The 12,680-nt window shown below is 45.0% G+C and overlaps 2 protein-coding genes and 1 pseudogene across 2 annotated transcripts in view; 1 reads left to right on the forward strand and 2 right to left on the reverse strand.

The window, feature by feature from the left end:
- The window catches only part of LOC144497682 (uncharacterized), a 273,548-nt gene that overhangs the window by 9,382 nt on the left and 251,486 nt on the right, over nt 1–12,680 (forward strand). The window lies entirely within an intron of this gene.
- On the reverse strand, nt 4,994–6,406 carry LOC144497850 (muscarinic acetylcholine receptor M2-like). The gene has a single exon (XM_078219291.1). It carries the CDS (start codon nt 6,404–6,406, stop codon nt 4,994–4,996), a length of 1,413 nt encoding a protein of 470 aa, XP_078075417.1.
- LOC144497515 (major histocompatibility complex class I-related protein 1-like) overlaps nt 7,770–12,680 on the reverse strand; it is a 44,172-nt pseudogene continuing 39,261 nt past the window's right edge.

The following is a 12,680-nucleotide window of genomic DNA, read 5'->3' on the forward strand; positions in this document are numbered from 1 at the left end:
CTTTGTTCATGGGATGTGGATGTCGCTGGCTGGGCCAGCATTTATTGCCCAGAGTCAACCACATTGTTGTGGGGGTCTGTAGCCCAGGCCAGGGAAGAATTACAGATTTCCTTCCCTAAAGGACGTTAGTGAAGAAGAGAGATTTTTAGGCCAATCGAATCATTGTCATCGTTAGACTTTTAATTCCAAATTTTTACTGGATTCAAATTTCACCATCTACCATGGTGGGATTCAACCCCGGATCCCCAGAGCATTACCCTGGGTCGCTGGATTACTAATCCAGCGACAATATCACTACGCTGCCTCCTCTCTAGTTTTAAGAGACCTTTGAAAAGCTGGAATTGGGTGAGAAATTGGATTTGAAGGGGCACAGTGTTTGGTTTATTTACTTATGAGTCACGAATAGGCTTACATCAACACTGCAGTGAAGTTACTGTGAAAATCCCCGAGTCCCCACACTCCGCCGCCTGTTGGGATGGGAGAATTTAGCATGATCAACCCACCTAACCTGCACATCTTTGGACTTTGGGAGGAAACCGGAGCACCCGGAGGAAACCCACGCAGACACGGGGAGAATGTGCAAACTCCACACAGGCAGTGACCCGAGCCGGGAATCGCACCCGGGTCCCTGGAGCTGTGAGGCAGCAGTGCTGACCACTGTGCCGCCCATGTCCATCATCGTCCACCAGTGTCCATCATTTTGGGCTGAACACCAGAAGATGTAGAGGGCCATCGACTGACTGGAATGTTCAATCCCATCCAATGTTATTCACAGGCTTGGTAAGAGATGAAGCAAGGAGAATTTTACAGTTTTGGGGAGGGTTGTCTTGACCAGACCAATTCGGAGTCACCCTTTGTGCTGTACCATGTACTTGTAACATTTGGAATATGCCATTTAAGTAAAGTTCGGAGGGGAGGGGGTGGGGGTGGGGGCTGGGGGATAGGGGGAGGGAGACTGGGGGTGGGGGGGAAGGGGGGGCTGGGGGTAAGGGGTAGGGGAGGGGGGTGGGGGATTGGGGGAGGGGGTCTGGGGAGTGGGAGGGAAGGGGGGGGCTGGGGGTGGGGGAGGGGAGGGGGTGCTGGGGGGCAATGGAGACATATGCATGTGGGCCTGTGAAATTGTGAGTAAATATTTTAAGTCTGTTTCTGGCATTTGTTCATTCTATAGATTGATGGACAGGAACTCCCCTCCCTAACTGCATTATGGGAGTAACGTCACCATATTAGCCTTCTTCTATTGCCCCTCCTTATTCCACAGCCCACATTGCCCCTCCCAATTACCTCCACCATATGACACCCTCGCCAGTACAGCTCCCCATTACTCCCATTCCATCCCCTATGCAAACACCACTTAAAATCCCTTAAGTGCAGGAGAAGGCCATTCGGCCCATTGAGTCTGCACCAACACTCCGAAAGAGCATCTTACCCAGGCCCACCTGCATCCCGTGCATTTGCTGTGGCCAATCCACCTAACCCCTACATGTTTACACTGTTGGAGGACAAGGGGAAAATGTGTAAACTCCACATGGACAGTCACCCATGGATAGAATCAAACCCAGTTCCCTGACTCTGTGAGACAGTAGTGTTAAACATTCTGCTGCATCACCCGACATGTGCCTCCTTGCTTAGGAACCAATTCACAATCATCCTCTCCATTACCCCCTCCCCATTTCACCCCCTATTCCCCCTCCCCAATCCCCCTCCCCATTACCCCCTCCCCATTTCACCTCCGATTCCCCCTCCCCAATCCCCCTCCACATTAGCCCCTCCCCATTTCCCCTTCAGCATTCCCCCTCCCCAATCTCCCTCCCCATTACTCCCATTTCCCATCTCCTGATCCCAACCCTCCCCTCTTTCTATTCCCTCCTCCCTCTTCCCATCCCCCCTCGCCTTCTCCCAGTTTGCCTTCCCTCTCTCCTCTTCCACCTTCTCCTTTACTCCTGGAGGCTTTGTTAACCGAGTGAACTGGTCTGGCACTGATACCTCAGCAGATGGCGTGAAGTGGGATGGAGGGGAGTGAACAACGAGTGTTGTTCACATCCATCACGGGAACCTAAGGGTTAATTTAGCATGTCCAATCCAACCTAACTCACACATCTTTGGACTGTGGGAGGAAACCGGAGCACCCGGAGGAAACCCATGCAGACACGGGGAGAATGTGCAAACTTCACACAGACAGTGACCCAAGCCGGGAATTGAACCCGGGTCCCTGGAGCTGTAAATCCTAGTAAATTTTTTCTGCACTCTTTCTAGTTTAATAATATCCTTTCTTTAATAGAGTGACCAGAATTGCACACAGTATTCCAAGTGTGGCCTTACCAATGTCTTGTACAACTTCAACAAGACGTCCCAACTCCTGTATCCAATGTTCTGACCAATGAAACCAAGCATGCCGAATGCCTTCTTCACCACTCTGTCCACCTGTGACTCCACTTTCAAGGAGCTATGAACATGTACCCCTCGATCTCTTTGTTCTGTAACTCTCCCCAACGCCCTACCATTAACTGAGTAAGTCCTGCCCTGGTTCAATCTACCAAAATGCATCACCTTGCATTTGTCTAAATTAAACTCCATCTGCCATTCGTCAGACCACTGGCCCAATTGATCAAGATCCAGTTTCAATCGGAGATAACTTTCTTCACTGTCCACTATGCCACCAATCTTGGTGTCATCTGCAAATGTACCAACCATGCCTCCTATATTCTCATCCAAATCATTAATATAAATGACAAATAACAGTGGACCCAGCACTGATCCCTGAGGCACACTGCTGGTCACACGCCTCCAGTTTGAAAAACAACCTTCTATAACCACCCTCTGGCTTCTGTCAAGAAGTTTATTTGGTAGCACAACCTGTTGGGCTTTAACCTGGTGTTGTGAGATTTCTTACTGCGTTCAACGCCGGCATCTCCACATTCTGTCAAGAAGCCAATTTTGTATCCATTTCGAACCTCACCCTGGACCCCATGAGATTTAACCTTATGTAACCACCTACCATGCGGTATCTTGTCAAAGGCCTTGCTAAAGTCCATGTAGACAACATCAACTGCACTGTCCTCATCAAACTTCTTGGTTACCCCTTCAAAAAACTCAATCAAATTTGTGAGACATGATTTTCCACTCACAAAGCAATGCTGACTGATCCTAATCAGTCCTTGCGTCTCTAAATGCCTGTAGATCCTGTCTCTCAAAATACCTTCCAACAACTTACCCACCACAGATGTGAGGCTCACTGGTCTGTAGTTCCCAGGCTTTTCCCTGCAGCCCTTTTTAAACAAAGGCACAACATTTGCCACTCTCCAATCATGCAGGGCAAACTACATAAAGACAGCAGATTTGCTTTCCTGAAGAGATTGTGTTGAACTAGATGGATTTGACAACAACTAATGATCATTCCATTGTCACTATCACTAAGCCTGGCTTTCACTCCCAGATTTATTTTCATCCCACCAGCAGCCATGGTAGGATTTAAACTCAGGGCATTAGCCTGAGCTTCTGGATTAGTGTAGGGTAAACTACCATTGCCCCACCATCTCCCCTCTTCTGTGAGGTTTCTACTACATTCCGGGTGCTAAGTAACTGATGTGTTGTTTTATTTCTTATTGTACAACAAGCATATCTATGCTGTGGTCAGGGAATAATCCTAATTTCAAAGGGGAAAGATTTCTGTTAAATCACTGACTTGCTCAGTTAAACACATTGACAAAAGAACTGGATCGACAACAAGAGAGATACAATCATGTTTCACAAGCATGCTTTTGGGATTTTGTGAGGGGGGTTTACCTAATTATTTATTTCCCACAACTCGCTGCTCTGCCACGATCCTATGCATTAAGTTCAGTTTCCACGATGGCAGTGCATTGATGTTGCTCAGTGGATCATAGAATCATAGGATCCCACAGCGCAGAGGAAGGCCATTCAGCCCATTGATTCTGCAGCAACTACAACCCCACTCAGGCACTATTCCCGTAACCCCATACGTTTTCCCAAGCTAGTCCCCCTGACACTAAGGGGCAATTTAGCCTGGCCAATCCACCTAACCCGCACAGCTTTGGACTGTGGGAGGAAACCGGAGCACCCGGAGGAAACCCACGCAGACACAGGGAGAATGTGCCAACTCCAGTGAAGACCGAACTCAAGACTGTTCAGATCCCATTAATTTGAGGACAGAGTTTAATGCCGATAGCAGTGTGCTGGAGGATCCAATTTTGTGCATTGGCCTCAGCTTGGACCATGTGACTATGATTTATTAGAAGATCTGCAGTTTCCAATTGAAATTGTTCACTGTCTTCCAGTGCCTTTTTCAAAATGATGAATGAGTTAACAACTAAACAGCTAGAGCAGAACTTTAAAAAAAATCTGTTAACCAAGGATATTCAGAGTAGAAGCACCGTGAGCATTGCATAGTTTGAAAACACCAGATTTGCTATTTTACATTTCGTCTTCAGATCTCTGCCTGAATGTAAGTCCTTGGATATTATTAGCCGAATCCTGAGGTATGTGTGTGTGTTTTTTTTTTATGAGGGGCGGGAGGTGGAAACAATTCCTCAGTCTGTCTCAGACTGAGGCAAGGAATTATGCTATTGATGTTAATCGGATCCACAGACCATCCATCTAAACTAACCTGGTCCCCACAGATTACACTGCAGGCCGCCCAGAAATATATTACATGTTGGGTAATGTTTTATCAAGGGACCATTCCTCACTCAATATGTTGATGCTGTATTATACGATGCTAAAGCTTTGGGAAATTCGTCTTCCAGCTCACTCATCAATGTATTCGGATAATCAGTACACCCTTTGTTTATTACAGACATTACAAACTCATTGGATATAATTCAGGTATCCTCCCAGTTTTACATGTCATATATGTCTACTTGACCCTAATCCAACACAATGGACATTTTAATTACATACAGTTTGGGTGTCAAACATAAAAGTCACCCTCATAAATATGTGTAAAGTCTTTACGAGGTTGTGCTTGTAGCCGTGTCTATCTCGCTGCACCAATGTTCTTATACTGACACAGGAGGAGTTGCTTGAAGGTTTTCTTGAAGGTAGGATTACACAGTGCGTAGCAGGCTGGGTTCACGGTACTGTTTATGTAAAAGATCCAATATCCAATAATCCAGACAGTGTTGGGGATACAGGTTGCACAGAAGGTGTCAATGAGAACCATGACGTTGTATGGGGCCCAGGTGATGATAAATGCCAGGAGAATAGCCAGGACGGTTCTCGTCACCTTCTTCTCTCGGGATGCAGCTCCCTTCTTCTTAGCGGAGGTATTGGCCATTGTAATGGTCTTAGTGTGTGGTCTGGTCTCTCTATCATGCCCGCTCTTACTGCTGATACATGGCACCTTTCTTGCTGTGGTACCACAGTGGTCATTGTTATGAGATTTGCTAACTATCCTAAGGCAGAAGTTGGTGTTACCCATCCGGAAACAGCTTTGTGTAGTAGAGATAGTTGTGCCCTCTTGTATTGTCCCTTCCTGCTTCTGGTTTGATGGGACCACACTGGGGGAAGTTACCTCATTGTGAAGCTCCTTCTCTTCTTGGCCACAATTCGCAGCTATTATTTCTCCAATTATTTTGTCACTTTGCATTTTGGCGTGTGGCAAAGCATGAGGAGAGTTTGGGATGCTGCTACTATTCGGTTCCATAACCTTGTCCTTCACTACACCGTCAGAAACGGTTCCCTCGCTCGTTTCAGACACCTTTTTATCTTCCATTATTCGACTCTTGCTGGCTCGAGATATTTGCACGTATAAAATCATCATGATGAACACAGGGAGGTAGAAGGCAGCTATGGCAGTGCCAAAAGTGACAGCTGGATTTGAGAAGAACTGTATATAACACTCACCTTCACTAACTGTCCGCTCCCCTATAATGAACTGCCAGAAAAGAATGGCAGGAGCCCACAGGATAAACGACACCACCCAAACAGCTACGATCATCATCCCTGCCATCTTTGCTGTTCTCCGCACGGGGTAGCTGAGGGGTTTTGTCACGCAGAAGTAGCGGTCAAAGCTGATAACCAGGAGGCTCATGGAAGAAGCATTACTGACAACATAATCGAGAGCAAGCCACAAATCACATATCACTGGGCCAAACGGCCAGTAGCCAATTAGAGTGTAGATGGTGAATAGATTCATAGTCACACCAATAATCAAATCAGCACAGGCCAAGCTAAAGATAAAATAGTTATTAATAGTTTGTAAATGTCTGTTTACTTTGATAGAAACGATAACCAAAATGTTTCCGATAATTGTCACCAAGCTTAATGATCCTGTGACAATCACAGCGAAGACTACTTCGGCTGTTGTGTAAGGACTCACTCTTCCACTGAGAAACAGGTCTGTTGGGTTGTTGAAAGATTCGTCTGTCTGTGCTGGGTTTGCCATCATTCCCCTCTGGTGTGTAGTTAGCACTGACGAGGCATAAGTGCAGAAACTAAAAGATAAGGAATCAGATTTCATGTGTGTTGAAGGTGAACGACAACTGGTAGTTCATTGAATTTCCACCAGCAAGAACATAAAAAGCTATCTGTTGTTAAATTTAATTAGGTTTTATTTCATGGGTCCTTTACTGTGCAATTAATTATGAATGTATAGTGAACTACTTGTGTCAAACTGAATGAAGGTACTGATGAGTGTCATTGCAACCATGAGGTTTTAGATTAATTGAATTTATACAACTGAGTGAATCTTCTTTGCGCTCTGCAAATATTCATAAGTTGAAAAGATATAGGAGCAGAATTAGGCCATTCAGCCCATCGAGTCTGCTCCGCCATTCGATCGTGGCTGATATACTCCTCATCCTCATTTTCCTTCCTTCTCCCCACAACCCTTCAACCCATTACCAATTAAAAATCTGTCTAACTCCTCCTTAAATTTACTCACTGGCCCAGTAACCACCGCACTTTGGGGTAGCAAATTCTACAGATTCACAACCCTTTGGGAGAAGTAGTTTCTCCTCAACTCTGTTTTAAATTTGCTATTCCTTATCCTAAGACTATGACCTCTTGTCCTAGAATGCTCCATAAGAGGAAGCATCTGCTCCACACCTACTTTATGCATACCTTTTATCATCTTGTATACCTCAATTTGGTCTCCCCTCATTCATCTAAATTCCAGAGAGTATAGACCTAAAATATTCACTTTTCCTGTTTGATTCCTTTGAGTTGATTTCTCAAGATCACAAATTGATGTAAACCTATAATGCCCAGATCTACGAGGGAAGTGATGGAAGAAGGTAAGGTATAGTGAGGCATACCATTTGATCTCTCACTATTTGCTTGCACTCTGCTGTGGAATTCAAAACTTGAGACACTTGGCAGTTTCTTTTTGGCTGGTTTATCTCGGTGTTGATTTTAAATTGCTTCTCTTCCAGACTCAGGATGTTGCTACTAGATCTTTCTCGGACAGCCAGACTCCAGGAGGTCCTACATAGTCACTCCCCATCACAGCTCACAACATCTCTTCTTAAATATTCTTTACTTCCTACACTTTTGAATCTATTACCTGTAGCCCCTTTCTGAAACTTAACTTTACCAGAATATAAAATCTTTCATGTCCTTCTATTGACACATTTGCAGGTCAAATAAAGTTTAATAGTGTTGCTTTATTTGATTGTGAAACCTTTGCAAGCTGCAAGCATCTTTTTCCTTCCCCTTCAAATATAACATCTAAAAATCAAAACCCGCACTTATCTCCTAATGCAAATTTCTACCCACTACTCATTTACTTGTAGAAAATTAACTCACAACCTTTACTTCATATGCATTCCTTTGGTGTCATAAACCTTACAGACAATCAGTTCCCAGCTTAAATAATTATGTCCGTACACATACACGCAAGCTTGTTTCAGAAAACAACACAATGAACCCCCAAAATTTTAAATGTAATGCCATTTCTCACCACACCTATGAAGGTACAAGATCAGTGTGTTTGCAGAAATAAGCTCACTCTTTAACTCAAGGAAGCCTGGTTAAGCTGAGTCATTGTAAAACATAAATACATTGGGGATGGGAAGAGGCATTTCACAAGGGAAGGCATCCCTTTGAAATAATATTGTGGAGACAAACCAAGAGGGTTGAATAAAGGGAGCCAGTTCATCCCTCCTCAGCTGGAAGCATTTTGTGCTATCGCCTCCAGAATTTAACAAATTGTGGCTCCTACCAGATAGTTAATGCAGGCAGAGGATAGTGAACTCAGGGACGTCACTCAGAATGGGGAATAACCCTGTCTGTGCATAAATGCTCCTCTCATATTTCCTCATGCAAGTTAATGTGTTTTCCCCCAATTCCCTTCAGCTTCTTGTTCATCTTCCTATCCATACTATTTGTTTTAACTACTCCCTGCAGTAGTGAATTCCACCTTCTCATCACTCTTTGGGTAAAGTTTAAGTTTATTTATCAATGTCACAAGTCGGCTTACATTAACACTGCAATGAAGTTACTGTAAAAATCCCCCAGTTGCCACACTCCGGCACCTGTTCGGGTACACTGAGGGAGAATTTAGCACGGCCAATGCACCTAACCAGCATGTCTTTTAGGACTGTGGGAGGAAACCACGCAGACATGGGGAGAATGTGCAGACTCCGACCCAAACAGACAGAGACCCAAGCCGGGAATTGAGCTCAGTTCAATTCTTAACTGTCCTGTTTGCAGATTAACAATCCAGGGAAGTGAGCTGAGCTGAGAATTGAGGAACTGGGATTAACATCACTCGGTGTGATCCCAACCCCCAGTGTTTCCACATCCCGGGAGGAATCCTGTCACTCCCGCTCTCAAACCACTTTCTTACTCCTTGTTTCTAACGGGTTGAATCTCCTTCCCTCCCCCTCCCTGTGGCTCCTTGTCGTCCTGGGATTCACCAGTTCTACTCCCTGCCCCTACTGGATATTATTGGTCGGCCAGGCGCTCAGATGGATATTCGACCTTGGGAGGAATCACAGGTGGAACTGAATCCGTTTCCAACCAGTGGGCAAAACTATTCAAAAGCTGAGGGGATCCGGGGTTTAATAAACAGGGGCAGAGGGTTAGAAATGTCAATCTGTATAAAGATAGGGTTAATGTATATGGAGAATAGAATGAACGCACATGGGCATATATATGTCTTTGTCCTTCCACACACACACATACACACACACGTATACACACTGTGGTATAGAAACATAAAAACATAGATGATAGGAGCAGGAGGGTGTTAGCGTGGATTTGGGATTGGCTATCCAACAGGAAGCAGAGAGTCGGAATAAATGGGTTATTTTCTGGTTGGCGGATGGTAACTAGTGGCGTGCCGCAGGGATCGGTACTGTGGGGCCTCAACTATTTACCATTTATATAGACGATCTGGAGGAGGGGACTGAGTGTAGGGTGACAAAGTTTGCAGACGACACAAAGATAAGTGCAAAAGTGAATCGTGTGGAGGGCATAGAAGGTCTGCAGAGAGATTTGGACAGGCTGAGTGAGTGGGCAAGGATCTGGCAGATGGAGTATAACGTTGACAAATGCGAGGTTATTCACTTTGGAGGAAATAATAGCAAATTGGATTATTATGTAAATGGAAAAAAATTACAACATGCTACTGTGCAAAGGGACCTGGGGGTCCTTGTGCATGAGACGCAAAAACCCAGTCTGCAGGTGCAACAGGTGATCAAGAAGGCAAATGGGATGTTGGCCTATATCGCAAGGGGAATAGAATATAAAAGCAGAGATGTCTTGCTGCATCTGTACAGAGCATTGGTGAGGCCGCAGCTGGAATACTGTGTGCAGTATTGGTCCCCTTATTTGCGGAAGGATATATTGGCCTTGGAGGGAGTGCAGAGAGTGCAGAGAAGGTTCACCAGGTTGATATCAGAGATGAGGGGTGTTGATTATGAGGAGAGACTGAACAGATTGGGTTTGTACTCGTTGGAATTCAGAAGGCTGAGGGGGGATCTTATAGAGACCTATAAGATATTGAAGGGGCTGGATAGGGTAGAGGTGGAGAGATTCTTTCCACTTAGAAAGGAAGCTAGAACTAGAGGGCACAGCCTCAAAATAAAGGGGGGTCAGTTGAGGACAGAGTTGAGGAGGAACTTCTTCTCTCAGAAGGTGGTGAATCTCTGGAATTCTCTGCCCACCGAAGTGGTGGAGGCTACCTCGTTGAATATGTTTAAATCACGGATAGATGGATTCCTGATCGGTAAGGGAATTAGGGGTTATAGGGTTCAGGCGGGTAAGTGGAACTGATCCACTTCAGATCAGCCATGATCTTATTGAATGGCGGGGCAGGCTCGAGGGGCTAGATGGCCTACTCCTGCTCCTATTTCTTATGTTCTTATGTTCTTACGTCTCCTGCAGGCTCTATTGGCCAATAAAATACATCTGGCAGTGAAGGCATTGAGCAGCAGAATCAGAACAAATGTAACCACAGGGGTAAGAATGCAGAGTAGGAGCATAACTGTGAACCAGACTCGTGATTCCAGAACATGGCTTTGTACAGAACAAAGCCAGGGGGCATTCCAAAGCCAATACTGATCCATCAACATAAAATACCACGTAGTATCCTTTAAACAGTTCTGTACAGTCACCATTCTCAGAGCCAGAGCTGCAGTTTTCTCAGAACAATATATAACTTTCAGTCTTTGGTAACAGATGGCCACAAATCTATCAAGGGTGCAAGTGGTGGTGAACCAGACAGAACAGTCTGTGGCTGCATAAAGCAGAATGTTGTGGAGGTTACAAGTAGGGATGGAGTACACAGAAATGAAATGTTTACTATAAACAATCGGAACGTGCCTCGGCATCAGGTTGATAAGAACAAGCAGTAGATCTGCCACTGCCATGGCCACCAGATAGCTTGTAACACATCTGGAGAGATTGCACTTTCCCCAAGAAAGGATCACAATTGTCACTACGTTAACTGTGAGGAAGAGATATAAACAGGGAAAATATATATCAGAATAGGAGCAGAATTACCAGTTTCAATAATTACTGGTTGAGATAAAAAATGTGTGTTACTGTGTCCAGTGATCTTTTGATTTATTTTATTCTTTCAGTGGATATGGGTGACACTGGCTTGGCCAGCATTTGTTGCCCATTCTAATTTCCCCTGAACTGAGTGGTTTGCTCGGCCATTGCACAGAGCTGTTAGGAGTCAACCACATTGTTGTGGGTCTGGAATCACACACAGGCCAGGCCAGGTGAGGATCATTGAATCACTACAGCACAGGAGGAGGTCATTTAGCCCATCCTGTCTGCACAAGCTTTCCAAAGGAACCAAAAGACGATAGCAGATTTACTTAACTAAAGGACATAAATGAACTCTATGGTTTTCTACAATCAATGACAGTCATCATGCTCACCGTTACTGAGACTAACTTTACACTGGAGATGTTTATTAATTGATTTCAAATTGAATGAATTCTGATAGTTGGATTTGAACCTATTCCCTCAGACCATTAGCTTTACCTCTGAGCTTCCAGGCCAGTGACATTATCACAGCACTACCATCACTGCAAGTGATTTACTATTTGTTTTTTTTTTACTTGGCCCTATGATCTATGCTTTCCCTGTGATATGGCACGAGTGCACCTCCACACATAATCAGGTGGGACATTGACCAAGCTGGTTAATAGATCGGCACGATGGCACAGTGGTTAGCACTGCTGCCTCACAGCACCGGGGACCCAGGTTCGATTCCTGGCTTAGGTGACTGTCTGTGTGGAGTTTGCACATTCTCCCCATGTCTGCAAGGGTTTCCTCCCACATTCCAGATATGTGCGGGTTAGGTGGATTGGTTGTGCTAAATTGCCCCTTCGTGTCAGGAGGACTACCTAGAGTAAATGAACTGAGTTATGGGATAAGGCCTGATTGGGATTGTGGCTGGTGCAGGCTCGATGGGCCGAATGGCCTCCTTCTGCACTGGAGGATTCTATGATTCTGGGATTCTATGCTTCCTTAGCATAATAGGAGTGAAAGCTGCATGTTCTGATCAGAGAACCTCTGCATATTGATGCTGCTGCACTAGTTAACCAGAGAGAAGACAACATCCAAACACTCATGGATCATCTGCCCCATGCTTATGTTGTCATGTTCTCACTCACATTTGCTTCCAATGCTATGTTTTATTATAATTTTACAGGACGTGGATGCCATTGGCAACACGTGCATTTATTTCTCGGTGGAACGTGCTGTTGGGGTGTTATGAACAAGGCGTTGTGCATCACCCTTTGTTCTGACTCAACAACACAGGAAGTCGGCATCAAGTTCTGCTCTCTTGGATGCATGATGCCAGGTAACTTGATAAGATGCTCAATACACGTATTTATGAGGCAGGCACAAACATTGTCTGACTAACAAAATGGACACGGGAAGATCACTAACTGACCCATTGACCAAGATGGTTATTAACAAGACTTCAATCCTCCACACATTGTCGTTTTGCTGTGACGTCTGGGCAACTGGCATCCACCAAGAACCAACTCTCCATTATGTCCAGCTTCAATGTCTACAACACATCCATGGCATTTGTGGAAAAACTAAGTCATCTATCAGCCCTCTCCAGGGCAACTATGCTGCCGTTAATCAAGTGATGAAGCATTCGCTGGTTTGGGCATGTGCATAGAGTTGAAGATGGTGCATCGTCAAGGATATGATGCTCAAGGAGGTAGCCCATGCCAAGAGAAGAGATA

This window comes from Mustelus asterias, chromosome 8 (genome assembly GCF_964213995.1).
Source record: "Mustelus asterias chromosome 8, sMusAst1.hap1.1, whole genome shotgun sequence".
Lineage (NCBI taxonomy): Eukaryota > Metazoa > Chordata > Chondrichthyes > Carcharhiniformes > Triakidae > Mustelus > Mustelus asterias.